Source organism: Podarcis raffonei, chromosome 12 (genome assembly GCF_027172205.1).
Source record: "Podarcis raffonei isolate rPodRaf1 chromosome 12, rPodRaf1.pri, whole genome shotgun sequence".
NCBI lineage: Eukaryota > Metazoa > Chordata > Lepidosauria > Squamata > Lacertidae > Podarcis > Podarcis raffonei.
This window is the reverse complement of record NC_070613.1, coordinates 8067515-8090099: the sequence shown is the minus strand read 5'-3', so window position 1 is coordinate 8090099 and position 22585 is coordinate 8067515. Positions and strand designations below refer to the sequence as shown.

Sequence of the window (22585 nt, the reverse complement as noted above, 5' to 3'; positions counted from 1 at the left end):
TATAAATAGAAGGAAGAGGAGTGAAGGGGAGGGGGGTCTATTCTGCTGATCTGTAAGTGGGAGAACCTCCCCAGAACCTGGCAGCGCTCTGAGCAGATCCAAATAGGACCGAGAGAAAGCATTGTAGAAAGGTGTAGGAGTTGGAAGAAAACAATCAAATTGAGCCAGAGAGCAGGGATATAATGGCTCTGCTGAAGAATGAAGCAGGATGCCTCCAGCGAGGGAATGTGAAAATTTCCCAGAGCTACTCTAATTGCAGAGGGAAAACGGGGTGAAGTTCAAGAGAGAAACACTCGACTTTCTCACTAAATGCTTTGGGGGCTGGATTTAAAGCCCTATACAGCCTAGGACCCTCGTACGTATGGGACCACCTCTCCTGGTATGTCCCACGGAGGACCTTACGGTCTTCAAACAAAAACATCTTGGAGGTCCCGGGAGGTTAGGCTGGCCTCGACCAGAGCCAGGGCTTTTTCGGCCATGGCCCCGATCTGGTGGAACGCTCTGTCCCAAGAGACTAGGGCCCCGCGGGACTTGACATCTTTCCGCAGGGCCTGCAAGACAGAGCTGTTCCACCAGGCCTTTGGCCAAGACACAGTCTGACCCCTCCTTCGGTAATCCACGTAGAACTCTAGCCCAATGGCTGCCATCAATTTGATTTTGAAAAGATTTTAGAATGAATTGATTTTAGAATGCTGTGTTACTTTTATTGTTGTTAGCCGCTCTGAGCCCGGCTTTGGCTGGAAGGGCAGGATATAAATTAATTAATTATTATTATTATTATTATTATTATTATTATTATTATTCCTGAAGCACAGCAGGAGCACACCGTCCCTGAAGCTTTTGAGGACCACACGTCCGCAGCCTTATGGAGGAAGACGACTGTGTGTCTCTGCTAGCGTGAAATCAGGGTGGCCAATTATGCACTATCGATTATATCTGCCCCAGATTTGCATAATATTTGCATAAATATTAAGACCCACCCATTTGGGTCTTGATCCACCTCCTCTCAGGTCCCCACAACCCCAAGCAGGTGACCAAAATTATGGCGAAAGGGGATCTTTACAAGGTCGTCAGGCCCCTCATGCCAGAAGGCAAGTCTTAGAATCGTAGCCTCATAGCATTGTAGAGACTCAAGTTCCCTCACTCAAAGGCGCCTAAGGGAGCCGAGCTAACATTACCCTGCCTGTTGGATCCTCACACATACCTGCCAACATTTGGCCTAATCAACGTATTGAAAGAAAATACTCAGAAAGGAAGGGATGCGGGTGGCGCTGTGGTCTAAACCACCCAGTATAGGGCTTGATCAGAATCGGTGGTTCAAATCCCCGCAATGGGGTGAGCTCCTGTTGCTCTGTCCCAGCTCCTGCCAACCTAGCAGTTCAAAAGCACAAAGTGCAAGTACTGTAGATAAATATGTACTGCTCCGGCGGGAAGGTAAATGGCATTTCCGTGCTCTGCTCTGGTTCGCCAGAAGCGGCTTAGTCATGCTGGACACATGACCCGGAAAAACTGTCTGTGGACAAACGCTGGCTCCCTCGGCCAGTAAAGCGAGATGAGCGCTGCAACCCCAGAGTCGTTCGCGACTGGACCTAACGGTCAGAGGTACCTTTACCTTTACTCATAAAGGAAATCAGCAACCCAACAGATGCGGGGCAGAGGGGAACTGAAGGAAGAGACAGAAATCTGTTCCATGCTTTGCTGCAAGGTAACCTTCTTTCAAAAGTGCTTTGCGCAGATTGTTGCTAAAATTCAGGATCGATAGTGCTCCAAAAGCATCAAGACACTTTATCCCTCCCATTTGCAAACACGTTAGATTGTAAAGTTAGCGAACGGAGTGCGTGACAAGTTCCAGTCTTCCATGAGCGAACGATGTTGCCAAGTTTTGAAAATCAACACCTAGGCGCCTGAGAAAGTGAGGGAGCTTTACGGTGCGAGGAAGAGTTGCACGTCCAAAAAAAGAAAATCAATTTACTGATTCCGTTCACCCACACGATACAAATGCACTTGAAAACCTCCTTTGTCATTTTTATTTTGGGAAGCAAAAAAGGCTGCAGGGCATGAACAGGGAACATTCTTCAGTTGAAGCAAAGGTCAGTCTTGTTCGTGAGAAGCCAGGCAGACTGAGGGCAGAGCAGAGCAGCGTTAAAAGGCATAGATCCTAAGACCAAGTAGTTCTTCAGCACAACTGATGCGCTCTTCCCCTCTCCATCTCACAACGACCCTGTGAGGTAGGTGAGGGTCACCGAATGAGCTTCATGGCTGAGTGGGGATCTGAACCCTGGTCTTCCAAGTTATTGCATTGTTTTATGAACTGTGGCTTGCCATTGCTTTATTGATTATAGTTTAGATATTATTGTAACTGTTGAGTGGATTTCTGTTTAACTTTTATATGTTGACATTATTATTTTATACTATTCTAATGATTGTTGAATGTTACTTTTTTGATGTTGTTGTTGTTTAGTCGTTTAGTCGTGTCCGACTCTTCGTGACCCCATGGACCAGGGCACGCCAGGCACTCCTGTCTTCCACTGCCTCCCGCAGTTTGGTCAAACTCATGCTGGTAGCTTCGAGAACACTGTCCAACCATCTCGTCCTCTGTCGTCCCCTTCTCCTTGTGCCCTCCATCTTTCCCAACATCAGGGTCTTTTCCAGGGAGTCTTCTCTTCTCATGAGGTGGCCAAAGTATTGTAGCCTGAGCTTCAGGATCTGTCCTTCCAGTGAGCACTCAGGGCTGATTTCCTTCAGAATGGAGAGGTTTGATCTTCTTGCAGTCCATGGGGCTCTCAAGAGTCTCCTCCAGCACCATAATTCAAAAGCATCCATTCTTCGGCGATCAGCCTTCTTTATGGTCCAGCTCTCACTTCCATACATCACTACTGGACTTTTTTTGATGGAGATGGCCTATTTTAAAGTTATGTTTTATTATCACATTTTTGTATTGCATTAGATTGTTATAAGATGTACATTTTTTGTTTCTTCACTTGTAAACCGCCTTGAGTATTGCAAGATAGAAAGGCGGTATACAAATTAAAAATGATGATGATTTCATAAAGTGGTTCTTGTGTGTCTTGAATGCAGCTGGCTCACAAACACCCACACAATCCTGGTTTTCTTTTAAAATCAAATGTCTTCCCTCTTGCTGAGAGAGGTTGGAGAATTCTGATAAACACCAAGACAGGAGCAGAAATTGTCCGTCTTTGCTTAACCATCTGGCGTCCGGAACGGAAACCAGTCTGACAAATGCAACTGGTATTCACTGCTGGTGTTGCTTGCAGTCCATAAATGGTACAACATTGATTCCACCCCCCCCCCCCAAATTGTATCATGTTCCCTTTGCATTGCAATGAATGTGGTGGAATAAGTTAATGACAATGCAATATACGCAATTAATTGCTTGTGTTCAGCACCTAATGTAATTTTTTTGCAGCACACAGAGAGGCAAAAAATGTAGCTTTTGGCAGAAGTCAAACTGCAGTGGAATAGAAACAGTACTGCGTGCAGCGTGTACAGGTTGTGGGTGGAAAATTATGCCTGCTTACATCCCTACTCTTATGCACAAACACATATACTTGCTGCAGTCATTCTTCAAGCTGACCATATGGGTTATACTATTTTTCATGCAGATGTTTTGCACAGGGTTGTACAATGGTACCTCGGTTTAAGAACAGCCCTGTTTATGAACTATTCAGTATACGGACTCTGCAAAACAGGAAGTAGTGTTCCGGTTAGTGAACTAAGATGTCAAAGAGATAAACAAATACCTGACATTTAGAAGACATCTGAAGGCAGCCCTGTTTAGGGAAGCTTTTAATTTATTTTTAATCTTTGTTGGAAGCCACCCAGAGTGGCTGGGGAAACCCAGCCAGATGGGCAGAGTACAAATAATAAATTATTATTATTATTATTATTATTATTATTATTATTAAAAGTGTGCCTTGGTTTAAGAATGGCTTTGGTTTAAGAATGGACTTCCGGAATGGATTAAGTTCATAAACCGAGGTACTACTGTACAGGCATCTGGTTTAACCTCCTCCTCAATGCAAAAATCCAGAATTAGTACAGTGGCATCTCGGGTTACATACGCTTCAGGTTACATACGCTTCAGGTTACAGACTCCGGTAACCCAGAAATAGTACCTCCGGTTAAGAACTTTACTTCTGGATAAGAACAGAAATCACGCAGCGGCGGCAGCAGCAGGGGGCCCCATTAGCTAAAGTGGTGCTTCTGGTTAAGAACAGTTTCAGGTTAAGAACGGACCTCCGGAACTAATTAAGTTCTTAATCCGAGGTACCACTGTCTTTATTTACTGCATTCATATCCCATCTGTGCCTCCTAGGATCTCAAAGTGGGCCTCCAGAACGAATTAAGTACTTAACCCAAGGTACCACTGTATATCCTCAACGGATCACTGCTCAGCCTCTGCCTAAAGACCTCTACCACCTCTCCAAGCAGCTAGTTGCATTGTCAAACTACCCTTCTCAATAAGAATTTCCCCCTAATGTTCAACTGAAATCTCCCCTCTTGTAACTAGGGATGGATGAATCTGTCCTCTTTTGGTTCTCTCTGTTTCTCATTTTCCCACTCTTAAAATACATTACTGAGGCAATCTGCAATTTCCCTTAAAAGTAAACAAACAAGCCACAAAATCTCCACAGTACAGTCTTACCTTGGGATAAATGTGCTTCAAGTTAAGTATTTTCGGGTTGCCCTCTGTGGTGACCCGGAAGTAACGGAGCACATTACTTCTGGGTTTCGCCCCGCGCGCATGTGCAGATGGTCAAAATGACGTCACGCGCATGCGCGGAAGCGGCGAGACGTGCAGACGCACGGACGTGGGTTGCGTTCGCTTCAGGATGCGGACGGGGCTCCGGAACGGATCCCGTTCACATCCCGAGGTACCACTGTAATGTTTCAGTGGCCTGCTGTGATTTTCTCCTAATAAACCCAAATTTCGTATTCAGTTTCGGGAAATAGAAATTTTTTTTGCCAACCATTTCCCCTAATACAGTGCATCTTTGAAAGTTATGCTCACCATTACATGCATTTTACACGCACACATTGTGCACGATACATGCATTTTTGTGCACACTGCTTGGCTGGAGAACTGCATTGCCAAATTCAGAAAAAGCATGAATTTTGAAGGCTGGCTGCATTTGAGTCCAAATATTGCAGTGGTGGCCAAACTCGGCCCTCCAGCTGTTTTGGGACTACAACTCCCATCATCCCTAGCTAACGGGACCAGTGGTCAGGGATGATGGGAACTGTAGTTCAAAAACAGCTGGAGGGCCGAGTTTAGCCACCACTGACATATTGCTTTGGAAAGTGCGAATTTGCCAAGTTTGCCTTTAAATGCGAACTAATTTAGTTATTTGCCTTCCACCATCATACAGCAGCAAGAGGAATTTAAAAAATAAAATAAAATCCATCAGTTGAGAACTAAACCATTTGCCAGGATTGAATGCCAAAGCACTTGGGAAGTTCCAATTTCTTGGGCAGGGAAGCATAACAGATTTGTTTGTTGCAAACTACATTGCAGTTTTATTGTGGTGTTCAAAATCTTATTTAAGAAGACCACAAATCTGAAGCCGGGGTGGAGAGAATGAAAAAAGAAGAGCGCTTAATTTGGAAGAGAAAGCCAAACGACAACAACAAACCACTCCGCGATGAATAGTCTTTTCATCTGGCTTGTCTGGAAGGAAAATGGAGTTGCATTTAATGAAATTAACCAATAAGAAATAAGCTGTAAGCTTTCCAGCAGTTACCCAATGGAATGAATAACTGTAAAGGAGGAACTCAGGAAATCAGCAAACGATTGCAGTGTTGGCGGGTGCAGACAGGGACCAGCTGGCAGAAATGGCACTTCCGTTCAGACCCAGAAGTTGGGTGGATCGGCAGCTGAGTTTTATTTGGACACTGGTGATCAAAGGACAGTGTCTCCTGGGGGCAGAAGGCCAACTTAGGGGGCACGGGCAGGCTGTCTTTAATGCCTTGCATTTGGATAAAAAAGGTAAAGGGACCCCTGACCATTAGGTCCAGTCGTGGCCGACTCTGGGGTTGCGGCGCTCATCTGGCTTTATTGGCCGAGGGAGTCGGCATACAGCTTCCGGGTCATGTGGCCAGCATGACTAAGCCGCTTCTGGCGAACTAGAGCAGCGCACGGAAACACCGGTTACCTTCCCGCTGGAGTGGTACCTATTTATCTACTTGCACTTTGACGTGCTTTCGAACTGCTAGGTGGGCAGGAGCAGGGACCGAGCAACGGGAGCTCACCCCTTCGCGGGGATTTGAACTGCCGACCTTCTGATCGGCAAGCCCTAGGCTCTGTGGTTTAACCCTGCATTGGGATAACAGGGGTCAATTACCTACTGAAACCCCTTTTAGTACACAGAGTGAGCAGCCTTTGAGAGAAGACTTGTTGCAATCACACACAGAGATGCTCGTAGGTGGGGAAATGGCAAAGTTGTTTCCTGCAGGAAATCTATAACTTGGATAGAAAAGTATCTAATTCTAGTCTAGCTAACAAATCTGGAGAAGAACAAGGCAGCCATGCTTACTCCCATGTTCTCTCAGAGCATAGTTTAATAATAGTGATACAGTTAAACCTCAGAACTCAAATGGCTCCGTTCTCAAACATTTCAGTTCCCAAATGCGAAAACCCAGAAGTAAGTGGTTTTCAAACGTTTCGGAAGCTGAACGGTCTTCCGGAATGGATTACGTTTGAAAACCGAGGTTCCACTGTAATAATGTTCATGATAACGATGATGAAGATGAGAAGAAAAAGAATTGTAGAAAAGAAAAGAATTGAAAAGAAAGTAGAAAAGAAAAAGAATTGTAGAAAAGAAAAGAAAAGAAGATGAGAAGAAAAAGAATTGTTCTCAAACATTTCAGTTCCCAAATGCGAAAACCCAGAAGTAAGTGGTTTTCAAACGTTTCGGAAGCTGAACGGTCTTCCGGAATGGATTACGTTTGAAAACCGAGGTTCCACTGTAATAATGTTCATGATAACGATGATGAAGATGAGAAGAAAAAGAATTGTATACCACCCTTCATTAACAGATCTCGGGGCAGTTCATACCATAATATTACAATAAAAGAACCACAAAACACATAGAAAAAATAATAATATAATAAAATAAAAATAAGAGCAACAACAAACCAGTAAACCCCACCACCCAAACACATTTAAAAGGGCAATCTTTCAAAGTCCTAGTTGTAGAGGAACATTTTCGCCTGGTGCCAAAAGGTGTATAATGTATAACAAAGGTGCCAGCCAAACCTCCCTGGGGAGAATATCCAAATGCTGGGAGTCACCACAGAAAAGGCCCTTTCCACCCTCCAGACGTCTCATGCAGGAGGCACACAAAGGGGCTCCTTTGCAGAGACCTGGTTTGTTCATATGGAGAGAGGGGGTCTTTGAGGTATTGCGGTCCTGAGCTGTTTAAGGCTTTGTAGGTCAAAGCCAGCACTTTGAATTGGGCCTGGAAACTAGTTAAAGATGATCTCTCAGCTTGAGGTCTGAGAGGAAAGTGTGAGAAGGAAGAGGGAGTTGTAAGCAGAAATGTAGAGAACTAGAAATGTAGGGAAATAGACAAATGATATAAATATTATAGTGGAGTGTATGAAAAAGGATATAAAACAGAACTGCACGATAATACCATGACAACAGAAAAAGTATAACAAGAAAGATTGGAAGTTTTTTTTGGCAAAAAATTTAAAAATATTATTTGATAGATATAATGTTGTATAAATCTTTGGTCTTTCTTCTTTTTTCTTTTTATCATTGTTTCAAAATTTTCTTTTTCCCCCTTTCTTTTTTCTTTTTGTATTTAAATCTGAAATACTTGCCTTCGTTGTATGATTGTATCTTTGTATTTTAAACCGATAAAGATTTAATAAAAAAAAAGAAAAGAAAAAAGAAATGTAGGGAACTTAAGATTGGAAAATGAGAGAGAAACCAAGATTGACAGATTTGCCCATCCCTAAAAGTGACAATTTGGCAGGACACGCATAATATGGGTCCCTTTCTTCCAAGAGAAATATTCCCCTTTAGGGTCATGCAAGGTGGCTTCTGAAGGTATTCCCAGACTATTTTCAGGCACCACCAAATTCAGAGTTTGTGCAATTAGAGCTGATTTGCAGCTTCTGTGCCACAAACCCTGGGTGGATCGAGACGGGGGGGGGGACCCTATAAATAAGTCAGAAATTAGATCGTTATAACAAAAGAAAAAAATCTCTATTGAAAATCGTGTTTTAAAATTTCTTGCTCTCTGGCACCGCCTGGTGTTGCATGATTATAGTGCATTCAAATCGCTGTTTCTTTACTAATGTAGCTGAGTCCTCTGTCCTTGCCCACAAACCGGTCTTTCCGAGATAAGGAAACTGACATAAAAGCTACTGGGAATGGGATGACGCTTGCTGGATGCAACATCGTATAACCTCCCCAGAAACAAATCAGAACGATTTCTCAGCAACTAGCCGACATAATTTAACCTCCCTGCAAACTTTGTACAAACGTATAGGGATCAAATATTCAATAAAACAGGTCATCTGGAAGTAGGGGAAGGAGAAGAAATTTTATTCAGTGCACATTTAAATCCAAATCTATCAAATTTGCTCTTTTCAAAAGAATGTGAGAACTAGCAGGGGAAAGCGAAAACAGCATATAAAAATGCATTATATTGGGAAAGATTGATTGCAAAAATGCTTACATTAGTCAAGGCTGCATATAAAATGTGTTTACTGGGAGAAATTTAGCCCTACAATGCTTATAAATTTGCATGAGGTGCTTAAAAGAAAAAGGAAATCAGATTGCTGCAAAATGTGGACAGCTGGATTTATGATTGGTTAAATGAGAAACTGAGAGAATCAAAATGGAGTCCATAAACAAGGGCAAGAAGGCAACAGCTCTAACCCATTGCATGTCTCTAATACTTGATATCTGGAGGTAATATGGCTCTGAATATGCAGGTTCCATTTCACTATTATGGCCAAAAAATCCCACAACCGACTGAAATACCTCTCTGCCGCAAATTTCGCTTTTTTAAGCTGTCTAAGCCAGTGGGCATCCCTTACTAATTAGACACTATCTCAAGGTCATTATTACCTGTCAAATTGTGATGGGAGGACCATTCTTCACAGTATCTCTCCAGCAGAGCGGAGAAGGGCAGGCTTGCGGAAGAATCACAGTGCAGAACCAGCTGAGAGAAAGGAAGGAGACAAGAAGATTTGTTAGTAGGGAAACTGAAGGGAGGAAGAAGAGAAAACACAGGATTTGTTAGGGGAAGAAGTGTTGTAGAATCAGAGATTAGAGCTGGGGCAGACAGGAGATAATCTAAATCAAATCTATGGGTGTCTGGTGGTTGGGCAGTGCCCCCCCCCCAATTAATAATAATCCCCAGATATCCAGCTTTCATTTTAAAAAGAGAGTAGATTTCTAGCCCTTCTAGAACCTGAAATATGACACAAAATGTACAGGTCCCCCAGAAATTAGCCTTTCAGTGTCTTACTCTGGGGAGAAAGTTACGTGGACACTCACGGCCCAACCTTTCTTCCAAGGAGATCAAAGTCATAGCTCTCCTCCTCCCCATTTCATCATGACAACAACCCTGTGAGGTAAGTTAGGTTGAGAGTGAGTGAGCAGCTGAAGGTCACCCAGGGAACTTTGTGGCTGAGTATAGGTAGGTGTACCTAGGTAGATTTTACTTTCTTGGACTCCATGATCACTGCAGATGGTGACAGCAGCCACGAAATTAAAAGACGCCTGCTTCTTGGGAGAAAAGCAATGACAAACCTAGACAGCATCTTAAAAAGCAGAGACATCACCTTGCCAACAAAGGTCCGTAAAGTTAAAGCTATGGTTTTCCCAGTAGTGATGTATGGAAGTGAGAGCTGGACCATAAAGAAGGTTGATCGCCGAAGAATGGATGCTTTTGAATTCTGGTGCTGGAGGAGACTCTTGAGAGTCCCATGGACTGCAAGAAGATCAAACCTATCCATTCTGAAGGAAATCAGCCCTGAGTGCTCACTGGAAGGACAGATCCTGAAGCTGAGGCTCCAATACTTTGGCCACCTCATGAGAAGAGAAGACTCCCTGGAAAAGACCCTGATGCTGGGAAAGACTGAGGGCACAAGGAGAAGGGGACGACAGAGGATGAGATGGTTGGACAGTGTTCTCAAAGCTACCAGTGTGAGTTTGACCAAACTGCGGGAGGCAGTGGAAGACAGGAGTGCCTGGCGTGCTCTGGTCCATGGGGTCACGAAGAGTCAGATACGACTAAACAACAACAACAACAACAACAGGTAGGTGGCACTCATCCTTCTTCTGATAGGAAATGTTCTGAAGGAGGGAGGAGACCAAAAATAGGGGGTCAAGGAGGGTCAATTTGAGGGTTTGAGAAACGTCCCTAATTTCACCTGAGGAATGTTAGATGGTATGTTACATGTCTTTCCACACTTTCCAACCTATTCCCCCATCACTTTCCTAACTAGGGTTGCCATATTTTGAGGAACAAGAAAGAGGACACATTTGCTGACTTCATACTTCTTCTTTGGCGATCCCTCGTAGCCAAGTAAGCACAGTTTTAACAGTGAGTCCATAAGTGACTGTGAAGGCCAATTCTAGATCCACACATCCCTCCACAATGGGGACATTGGTTTCCGGGCGGGAGTTGATCACGGTGAGGGTTTGCTAAACAAACGTGCCTTCCTCTGAGCACGTTTCTCCCTTTTGTCCTGAGTTTGAGTGTCTTCAAAGCCCACAACACCTTTGGTAAAGGCTGTTCTCCAACTGGAGCGCTCACAAACAGGCCAGTGTCTCCCAGTTGTTGGTGTTTATACTACATTTTTTAAAGATTTGCCTTGAAAGATTCTTTGAACCTCTTTTGTTGACTGCAGGCATTGTGCTTTCCATTTTTAAGTTCAGAATATAGTTGTTGCTTTGGAAGACGATAATCAGACATCCACACAACATGGCCAGTACACACACCCACACACCCACACACCCACACCCTGCTGCCAGCTAAGCCCGAGAAAAAGGCACAGGGGTTTGACTCCAGGCTGTGGAGCTACCACAGCCCAGAGCCAGTTAAAGGATCCCCCAGCCCGGCGCTGCTTCAAGAGTGAGCTGGGGGAGCACCAGCGCTGGCTCAGCTGGGGAGCGTCCCAGGCACATGCCTGCCCAAACAAAAAACAAAACAACAACAAAAACCCCAGTCATTTCTTGAAAATTGTAAACGTCCGCCCGGGTGGAGATGTTGGACCTTGAGGCAAGAGTTGTTGGACATAATATAATGTTTGAAGATTGGGAATGGTTGTGGAAGAAAGGGGTTAAGTTTACTGCATGTACGATGTTAAAGGGAAATGTTATGAAAATGATGTATACTTAACCCCTGTAAAACTAGCAAAGATCTACCACGAGAATGATAATTTATGTTGGAAATGTAAAGAAAAAGAAGGTACTTTTTACCATATGTGGTGGACGTGTCCCAAGGTGAAAGACGTCTGGTAAAAGATTTATAATGAATTGAAAAAAAATGTTTAAATATACATTTATTAAGAAACCAGAAGCCTTTTTACTTGGAATAATAGGTCTGGAATTGCCCAAGAAAGATGTCAGATTGTTTTTGTATGCCACAACTGCAGCTAGAATTTTACTGGCCAAAAATTGGAAATTACAAGAAGTACCAACAGTGGAGGAATGGCAGATGAAGATGATGGACTTTTTGGAGCTAGCTGAGCTGACCAGAAGAATCCGCGACCAGAAGGAGGAGGAGTATCAAGAGGAGTAGAAGAAATTTAAAGACTATTTAGTTAAATATGCTCAGATAGAAAGACTTGTGAGTAACAGATTGGCTTAAGATTTAATTATGTGAAATTGTATAATATCATGGATGGAAGTCAAAATGAAAAGAAAGAAAGATGTTCATTGAACAAGTAAATTTTATATGAAAATAGTGTTTGAAAACTGCTACAATGAGCTATATGGAAACTCAGCCAAAGGGATTTGAGGAAGTCATTTAACAATGATAACAAAAGTGGATTATAACAGTTAAGATCAATGTTTTTCTGTTTGTTTTTTCTTGGTGTTGTAATGTTTCTTTTTGTTTGTTGTTATGCTTGTTATAATATTGGAAAATTAATTTAAAAAATGGAAAAAAAAGAAAGAGATGTTGGACCTTGAAAGGAGGACAGGCCTGGGAAACCCCAGACATATGGCAATCCTACCTAACCTTGAAAGGAGGACAGGCCTGGGAAAGCCCGGACATATGGCAATCCTACCTAACCACAGAAGGGATGTGGGTGGCGCTGTGGGTTAAACAGCAGAACCTAGTACTTGCCGATCAGAAGGTTGGCGGTTTGAATCCCCGCAATGCGGTGAGCTCCCGTTGCTCGGTCCCTGCTCCTGCCAACCTAGCAGTTCAAAAGCACGCCAGTGCAAGTAGATAAACAGGTACCGCTCCAGCGGGAAGGTAAATGGCATTTCCGTGCGCTGCTCTGGTTCGCCAGAAGCGGCTTAGTCATGCTGGCCACATGACCCGGAAGCTGTACGCCAGCTCCCTCGGCCAATAAAGCGAGATGAGCCCCACAACCCCAGAGTCGGTCATGACTGGACCTAATGGTCAGGGGTCCCTTTACCTTTACCTACCTAACCACAAAGTGGCCTTTAAGAAAACAAGGTGGATTTGTGGCACTTGGGTGGCAGAATGCTTTTGTAGACCTACATTCCCAGTATGAATCATAGAGGTCAGTGTTCCTTGCTGCGGAATGCATAGCTGGCTGTCATTCACCAGAGGCTAGACACTGTGAATGCCAACACTGCTGCTCTTCTGCAATTTCATATTTAGATTTTCATCAGTGACATCTGGCACATGCTTGAAACCTTCTGGGCTTAGTCTCCAAACAATGAAGGATTCCTTCATGCATGAGTCAGTGGGCAATTTAAGGCGTGCACCCGATGCACAAGGTGGAGGAACGACGACTAATTTTGTTTCTCACGAAGTGCTCTGAATTATGGTCCACCGAAAGCTCTCGGCGGAGCTAGCCTTGGGAACAATTCAAGGCGCCGTCCAGCTCTGCCTATAAAATTATATATCTGAGATGAAAAGAGATCAATTGCTATGTTGCAGGGCAATTACGGGACGATCAGACGCTCCCTCATATGAAATTACACGATGTTGCCAACAGAAATTTGGGGCAGACAAAAAAGAAGAAGCACTTATTCACATAATGCCAGATGAAAGGATGGAATTTGATGCCGCCAGAAATGGCCGCTGGCTTAGGACCAAAGCAGACAAGATGATGGACAACTGAGGTCCCTCTTTCTCTTATTAAGTATTTGTGCATGCTATATCCAATTTGCATGTTTAATTGGGGTTTTAAGCCCTAATGAAATATATTGTTGTGGCAGAGGAGTGGGAGGGAGGAGAAAGAGATGCACATAGAGAACCTGCCTGTCTCCATCTATGCATTTAAATCACTATGATACCATTTTAACAGCCTTGGTCTCCCCCAAAGGATTCTGGGAATTGTGGTTTGTTAAGGGTGCTGACAGACCTCAATTCCCTTCCCTGAACTATACTTCCCAGAGTCCCTTGGGAAATGTGTGGGGAGTGTTGTTTTGTTTTGGTGTTATTGTGTCATGCATTTAGTTTTTTTATATACTGTAAACGGCTCTGTGATGAAGGGGAGTATCTAAATTTAATAAATGATAATAACAATAATAATTGCCGTGGTTTCCCTCAAAGAATTCTGGAAGCGGCAGTTTGTCATGGATGCTGAGTGATGTTTTAAGCGGCCCCCATTCCCCTCAGAGACAGGGCAAAATCTAGTGGGGGGGGCAGGGGGCAGGGCCGGACTTGGGTGGGGGGCATTGTGCGTGTGACTTCATGCACACACGATGGGGGTCCCTCATGTTGGGGGCAACTTGGCGCTGCAGCTCAGAGAACTGCCATTCCCAGAATTCCCTGGGAAGAAGGCTTGGTTGTTAAGCCACTCTGTGAATTGTAGCTCTGTGGGGAAAACAGGGTGGTGTGCATGTCTGCAAACAGCTCTCAGCGCCCTAAACAGACTGCAGCTCCCAGAATCCTTTGAGGGAAGCCATGGCTGCTAGCAAGGCTGCTCTTACTCCTTAGTAACTGTTGATATATATTATCGCTGTGCTGTGTATTTTGGGTCTATGGAGCACAATAAAGCTGTGTGTGTGTGTATGTGTGTGTGTGATTAAAGTGGCATAACAGTGCTCTAAATGTGGGGGGTGGACATGGCCCTTGTCAACCACCTCGGGTGCCATGACAGCAAATGGGTGTGGGAATGTTCAGGGTGGCAGGAGAGGATATATTGTTTATTAACATCCTTCCTAACCTGCCCTAGCAAGTTCCTTTACTTAGTAGTTATATTCCCCTTCTAACATGCACAGCAGATAGCTGGTTGCAGGCTCGTGTGAGCCTCTCACTATTATACAATTCAGTCTGTCTCAGATTGAATTGTACGTTCCTGGTAAGTTCCCTTGAATCCCTCTTAAAAGAATAAAGATGCCACAATTATTCAAAGTCAGTAAAATACGTTTACTCACATCAGTTTCCAGTTACACATTGTAACTAAGGCAGGCTTAGTTACAAATATATACAGTACATGTGGATCTACCCCTTATGGGGGAATAATCCCAGCATGCCTTGTCCTTGCGTTACCTGGATAGGTAAGTTCACGCCCACCTCTAGTCACATGCAAAAGGAAGGAGGCTCCAGCTAGGAGGAAAACAGGAAGTTTTCAACTGGCTGGACCAAACATCCCCTTGCATGTCCACTCTAGGAAAACAAGGAATGTTGTACTTGACTGCTCTCAGTGGATTACATTCCACATTTGTGTGTGGATTCATATGTTTTGTACCAGCAAAAGATAGTGCAAGAAATTAAGGTGTCACTAAAAATGCATGTGGGACGCGGGTGGCACTGTGGGTTAAACCACAGAGCCTAGGACTTGCCGATCAGAAGGTTGGCGGTTCGAATCCCCACAACGGGGTGAGCTCCCATTGCTCGGTCCCTGCTCCTGCCAACCTAGCAGTTCAAAAGCACATAAAAGTGCAAGTAGATAAATAGGTACCGCTCAGGCGGAAAGGTAAACGGCGTTTCCGTGCGCTGCTCTGGTTCGCCAGAAGCGGCTTTGTCATGCTAGCCACATGACCTGGAAGCTGTACGCCAGCTCCCTCGGCCAATAAAGCGAGATGAGCGCCGCAACCCCAGAGTCGGCCACGACTGGACCTAATGGTCAGGGGTCCCTTTACCTTTAAGAATGCATGCAATTTGGGATGTAAAGGATGGAATGTTACAAACAACATGATTGACAATACATAATGTTTGCTCAGGCAAGCGTGGCTCGTAAGTAGATTTTGTTGAAAGTTTGGTGGATTTTGGAATGGCTGCCAGAAGGATTTGGACCAGAGCAGTCCTAGCTAAAAACTGGTCAAACAAAGAAGGAAGTGAAAAAGAGAGGGTGTGGCAACATGCCTTGTCCTTTTGTTACCTGGACAGGTAAGGTCATGCCTTCTACCACATGCTTAAGGAAGGATGCTTCAGCCAGGAGAGACAGGATGTTTTGATTGGCTGGACCAAACATTCACCTGCATGTCTTCTCTAGCATTACAAGGAATGTTGTACTTGACTGCCTCTCATGGGTCACATCCCAGAGTGGGTGCATAAATGTAATAAATAGGGGAATGCAGCCCTCAAAGTGAAAAGGGTTATCTACCCCCGACTTGACTCGAATCGTAAACAACTTTTTAGAGTTCTCAGCAAAGCGTCCATTCCCACCCCCTGCCTCGTAAATGGAGATTTCAGAGTCTGAATCTCGGTTCCTTAATCTTTCACTTCTCAATGAGCTGTTAAAAAAATGAGGTATCTTGCCAGCGGGGTGAGGGGAGTACGAACTCTATGCAACACTTCTATTTGTGATATCAAAAGCCGCTTTGGATAATCCTTTGAGGTATTTACGGTGGTAGAGAGGCAAATGAGATGTCAGATTAAAGCACAGGTTTGCAGAAAGCGGTGCTTTTTGCCACTTCGCCCTCAAAACGAGACAAGAGGCAGGGAGACGGGCACACAAATATAGGCTGAGTTTTTAAAACAATCCATAGCTAGTTGCTATGATCGGCTGCAAGAGGTTTGCCTTCGCAATATTAGAAATTAGACTTCAGTTGTGTTACGGAATATTCACAAGCATCTCAACTGCTCTGTAGCTTGAAAGAGGAACCATGCTGCTACCCAAGGACCAGTGCAAGTGAGTACAATTGGTGGAAAGGGGTGAAGCAGGGAAGGGAACAGGCAGGACTGTCGAAGCATCACTAAACTGTCAGCAGTGAATACTATGGCAGCAGAAAAAGAAGGAAAGTTGAGGCCTCCTTTATTGGTTCTACCAGGACCAAAATGACCTTTGGATCCTCCTCTCTCACTGCATGTTGACAAATGTAGAAATACAAAATCCCATAGCTTCCTCCACTGGGGTCTGTTAAACATGGCTGCACCAGAGAGCTTGGCGAGACCAGCAAGTCCCTCTCCATCAAACTGGCCACTTGGATCCACCACAATCTTCTGCAATAGCCACCCTACCTGGGCGTTATGAAACCTTGTGGAAAAGTTGGGACCTGAAGTTGCTTGTTTTCCTCCTCCCTCCCCATTCCTTTTTCCTTTTGTATCAGAAGGCTGGATACTTCTTTCCTTATCTTTGAGGGGGTTCTACTTCTCTGTAACATCTGAGTCCAGGACAGGCCGTAAATGATCTTGAGGACCAGGAAGCTGAGCTTGAACCCTGGGAAGACAGAGACGCTGGGAGTTGGTAGCCCCCATTCCAGCGTGTTTCAGGTTCTGGATGAGGCCGTACTCCCTTCAAAAGAACAGATTTGAAGGTTCTGTCTTTGCTGCTGGAGGCTCAAGTGGCTAGGAATGACATTTAGCAGCTTCGGTTGGTATGCCAGCTTCAGCTGTTCTTGGACAGGGGTAGCCTGGGCACAGCGATTAATGAAGTGGCAAACTCAAGACTCAATGATTGCAATGCGCACTATGTGAGGCGGCCATTGGTTCTGCCCCAGAAGCTCCAGATGGTGCAAAATGTGGCAGCTAGCGATGGGGACAGACAGTTCCCAGCACATAACTCCAATGATCAAAAGGCTGCACTAGCTGCCCATATGCTGCCAGATCAGGTTCAAACTTTTTGTAGGACTTTACAAGGTGCTAACAATTCCATAGAATCAGAGTTGCAAGGGACCCAAGGGTCATCTAGTCCAACCCCCTGCAATGCAGGAAAACTCAGCTAAAGTATCCATGACAGATGGCCACCCAACCTCTGCTTAAAAACCTCTAAGGAAGGAAAGTCCACCACATTCCGAGGGAGTCCGTTCCACAGCTGAGCAGCTCTTACTGTCTGAAAGTTTTTTCCAAATGTTAAGTTGGTATATCCTTTCTTGCAACTTGAAGCCATTGGTTTCAGTCCTACCCTCCAGACCAAGAGGAAACGAATTTGCTCCATCTTCCATGCAACAGTGTCACAGTCCAGTCTACGGGCGATCGAAGTCCCAGCTGAGGACGTCAGGACTGGGGGCAAGATGGCTGGGTGGGAGCAGGAATGAGAGTCCAGGAGCCAAGAAGCCAAGAGTCTGAGGGTCAGCGAGCTGGGAGTCAAGAAGTCAAGGGTCCGAGGATCAAGAAGAAGAGTTTGGATTTGATATCCCGCCTTTCACTCCCCTTCAGGAGTCTCAAAGCGGCTAACATTCTCCTTTCCCTTCCTCCCCCACAACAAATGCTCTGTGAGGCGAGTGGGGCTGAGAGACTTCAAAGAAGTGTGACTGGCCCAAGGTCACCCAGCAGCTGCATGTGGAGGAGCAGAGACGCGAACCCGGTTCCCCAGATTATGAGACTACCGCTCTTAACCACTACACCACACTGGCTCTCAAGAAGCAGGAAGTCAAGAAGCCAAGGTCCGAGGATCAGGAGTCAAGAAGCCAAACACAGCAAGGCAGGAAGCGTGTTGCTGTGGCAAAGAGCCAAAGGGAAATGCTGCCCTTATATCCCTTCCCAGCTCTTGCCACCAGGCGCTGTGAGTTACCAATCGGCCTCACCTGTGCGGCCGTGCCTTGCCTCTTCAGAACAAACTTAGGAAGGCCCCAGTCCTGTGAAGCCTTAACTGGCCACAGGGCCTGGCTCCTGCACACACTCCTGACAAACAGCCCTTAAGATATTTGAAGATGGCTATCATGTCTCCTCTCAGTCTCCTCTTTTCCAGGCTCAACATACCAAGCTCCTTCAACCGTTCCTCATCAGGCTTGGTTTCCAGACCCTTGATCATCTTGGTCCCCCTCCTCTGCTCACGTTCCAGCTTGTCAACATCCCTCTTAAATTGTGGTGCCCAGAATTGTACACAGTATTCCAAGTGTGGTCTGACCAAGGCAGAATAGAGTGGTACTATTACTGTCCTTGATCTGGACACTCTCTTGAATTTGGGTCCATGATACCTCAAGGACCATCTGATCCCTTATAGCCCTGCTTGATCACTCAGCTCTTCAAAGGGGACACTGTCTGAGGTCCTTCTTGACTCAGATGCATGACACAAATGCACCAGGATCTGTATGTTCACTAATGTGGGTCGTTTCGTGGAACTTGTTTTCCAGTTGAGGTCAGACAACGTCAGACAGGTCCCCCTCCCTGCAGAACCTTCAAGACCTACTGAAGACTTTAAAAAATGTTCCCATGGACTTTTAAATGGAATCCCTACAGTTTTGACTCATTTTTAGTCTTACTGTACTGAGTCTCTCATACACTGCTTCGGAACGACTGTGATTAAGCTGTGTACAAAGTGTTGAAATAAATAATAAAGAAATCTGATTTTTTTTTAAAAAAATCAAGAATAATCTTTAGATCAGTGGTGTGTGGTCCGTGGACTAGGGGGACTAAGCTAGTCCCCTAAATGTCCCGGGTAAATTGGAGTATTCAAGTATTAAAAACCTGGTGCCTCTTTTCCAAAGCTGGGAATTGTCTGCCTGGCTTACGGAGGGAGGTGCGAAGCTCATGTGCACAAAATTGCCCCCGCAAATTGGGGCCTCTGGCCTGGACTCTTTCCCTATGAAAAATTTCACTGTTGTAGTTGTATATTTTAATATCATTTAAATGCAAGTTTCCCCTGAAAACAGTGCTTAAATGAATTTCAGACTACAGCGATACCTTGGTTTACAACCATAATCCATTCCGGAGGTCCAATTCGTAAACCAAAACAGGTTGTAATCCAAGGCACGCTTTCACCAATGGGGCCTCCAAATTTTTTTGGTTTGTGATCTAAAAAAAAGAGGGTTGTAATCCAAAAAAAGTTCGCAAACCGGGACATGCACTTCCAGGTTTGACATGTTTGTAACCCAAAATGTATGCAAACCAGACTGTCTGCAAACCAAGGTACCACTGTATGCCTAAAACTTCCAAGAATTGCATTGCAAAATTCAGAGCGGTGCAAAATCTGTGCCAGATGGTTCACTTGTGACCTGTGCAATAATCTGATTGCAACGTTTCAAAATGGAATTGGCAGCAATCGATATCTCCAAGCAGCCCCACCCTCTGCCTGTCGGATTTATTCCCAAAAGTCTTTTTACACTAGGAAGGGAGGAAAAAAGCAAACAGTCCTTCTGCCACTGCTGGCTTCTGAAGCAACTCTGGCCACCGCTCATCGCCGAACTGTCGAGCTGCATTTAAAAATTGCTGCAAACCAGCCGTGGCACACCCTGTTTTACACGATCAATGAAATGAGGAGAGAGAGAGAGAGAGAGAGAGAGAGAGAGAGAGAGAGAGAGAGAGATGCTGTACTTCAAAACTCCTGGTTTAAATTACATCCCGCTCATGCAGCTGTTCACTTCACGAGGCTGCTCTGGAGAGCACAGAGACTGCTCAGCTTTCACAGCGAGAAGAGGAAGGGAAAGGTTGAATGTCAGGCTTGCTCGAGGGCTCGGCTCAGGCTCCTGCAGAGTGCAAGAGGGCCTTTTCCTTACGCACGCAGAAAGCACTACTGTTCTCTCGCTAGGAGCCAAGCTACACCAACAAACAGGGGTTTCCATGCTTCACTGTTCTTCCAAGATCTGTCGTGAGAGAGGCAGAAGGTCGCTTCACACCAGGAGCTGAAGATGGAGACAGCCGTGGGATGCAAACCATTCTCCACTCCCTCCTAGGAGTCTTTTGCCCTTGGCCCAGAGACTGGCAGGGTCTTCTCCCATTTCATGCAAGGTCAAAGTTCAGGCATCGGAAGCTACTCTCTTACTACTGCTTCTGCCTTTTGCAAATCCCAGATTTGAAGTAATAGCAGGTCCCCACTCTCTCTCTCTCTCAAGCTCTCTGGGCTTGCAAAATTATTCATTGCCTATTATTTACAATATTTATACCAGTGGGGTGTGATCCATTCTGGCAATCAGGGCACAACCCTTTTTGAGAGCAATTGTTTTCACCTCCCCTCAAAGTCCTACACATCCTCCACTTGAATTTCAAGAGGATCCAGGAGACATATCTGGCCAATCGGCTCTCTGGAAAACTCAACCAAATTTTGATTCAAAAATATTGCTGTGGCCAGGAGGTCCCGCTCATCTGTCTCAAGGGGGAAAAAAAGGCATGTGATAGTAAACTTGTATTTTGACGGAGCTACTGATTCTTAGCCCTGGTTGTGCACTTTTTCTTTTGTCACCCTGGCAATCTAGCCATAGCATATAACGCTAATAGGTCTGCTGCTATAGTTAGACTCAGGAGCCAGTTTGTTCTGATGACCTGTTCTGAGCATGCTCAGAGCCAGTTTCCTTGAAGGCCACACCTACACAAAAGCAAAGCTTAGGTCCCAGTTTTCTTGGCTGGCCTTGCTGCTTGGTTTTTTGTTTTTACTCCTCTCACTATTTATGTGAGGGAGCACCACTGTTGTTGTTGTTGTTGTTTTAAACTTATACTATTTTGCTGGAAGCCGCCCAGCTAGATGGCTGGGGTATAAATATGTTGTTGTTGTTCAATGCCTGTGAGAACTTAATTATTGACTTGGCATTCCACTGCAGGGACAGCTCTGCTGGGTCCTTTTACAACACTAGGTGTGCACTTGGAGAAGCTTCATCTGGTTTTAATTTATACTACAAGGACCCAAGAGTCCTGGCATTTGCTTCCTAGGGATACCTGAAAGGGACAGTTATGGATGTTTAAATAACTTGGAGCACCTGAGGCTTGGGAAGCTGCTACAGCTAACTAGGTCTTGACCTAATCAGAGCCTCCATCCAAGCCACTCTGAGCTTACTAAAAGAAAAAGAGGAAATAATGAAAAAGGATAATAAATAAATGCTGTCCCGCTTGGCAGAAAGAGCAGAGAAGCATTTCCTTTCCCAAAGCAACAACCGCCATAGATGTGGAAGAGGACAGCTTGTTTTATGCGGAGAGGCCACTGTTTGGTGGTAGAAAAAGCTCCCAAGTTCAGTCCCCGACATCTCTAGTTAGAAAGATCAGTTAACAGGTGATGGGAAAGTCTTCTCTGCCTGAGAGCCCCAAGGAACCACTCTGAGCAGATGATGCTAGGATAGAACAGTTTCTTGCAATTCCTGTTTTGTGTCTGAGAGTCTCCCAACTCTCCTGCTTGTTGCTCTTAGGAGAGAAGGCCCACAGCTTTCCCCGCAGAAGGTTTCAGGTTTCATTTACAGGCAGAAGAATTGGTTAGACCACCTTGGTTAGACCAAGGACTCTGGTTGAGTCCTTGGAGAGAGCTGCTCTCCAGGCAGAAGAAGGTTAGACCAGAGTTTCCCAAACTTGGATCACCAGCTGTGTGAGGACTACAATTCCCATCACCCCTGACCATTGACCCTGCTAGCTAGGGATGATAGGAGCTGTAGTCCAACAACAGATGGAGACCCAAGTTTGGAAAACCCTGGTCTAGATCAGGCATAGGCAAACTCGGCCCTCCAGATGTTTTGGGACTACAGCTCTCATCATCCCTGACCACTGGTCCTGTTAGCTAGGGATGATGGGAGTTGTAGTCCCAAAACATCTGGAGGGCCGAGTTTATGCCTGGTCTAGATGATGTCCTGAGTCCACTCCAGTTCTTGGGATCCCATAGAATCGATAAGAGCAAGCAAACCCTTTGTCTCGGCAATGGCTTTGGCTGACTAGTTAAGCACCACAATTAGTATAACCAAAGAAATTGTTCTGTGCCATAGAACAAAGGGATGGGCCTTTCACCTTGTTGCTAGGTAGGAGAACAATAGCCAGAGTTGCATGGGTGAGCTGAGCTGGGAGCAGATTGGAGACACAGAGACATGCATTCTCTGTGCTGGATGGAGAAGCAAGATCTTCTGGGGTGTTAATCCTGGGAGCCCCTCCCGTCTTATGCTCAGGTTGTATATATGTATAAATAAAACCATGTATCCCAAAGACAGCCCAGTCTCCATTGACCTTCATTCCAATGTGGGATGTAACATCACTGTAGCAGTCAAGTACAACATTTCCTGTTTGCCCAGAGTGGACACACAGGAGAGTGTTGCTCCAGCCAGGAGGACTTCCTGCCTCACCTGGTCTGGAGCATCCTGCCCCTGCATGTGACCAAGTAG

At 45.1% G+C, this 22585-nt stretch overlaps 1 protein-coding gene across 4 annotated transcripts in view; it reads right to left on the bottom strand.

Moving 5' to 3' along the window:
* CRHR2 (corticotropin releasing hormone receptor 2) overlaps positions 1-22585 on the bottom strand; it is a 191179-nt gene that overhangs the window by 155873 nt on the left and 12721 nt on the right. For 2 of the 4 annotated variants that reach the window (XM_053359519.1, XM_053359520.1), the window contains one exon: positions 9104-9197. The exons of the other annotated variants lie outside the window; for them this stretch is intronic. In XM_053359519.1, coding sequence (XP_053215494.1) covers positions 9104-9197 — 94 coding nt within the window. Of the gene's footprint in view, positions 1-9103; positions 9198-22585 lie in introns of those variants that run through there. 4 annotated transcript variants of the gene reach the window in all.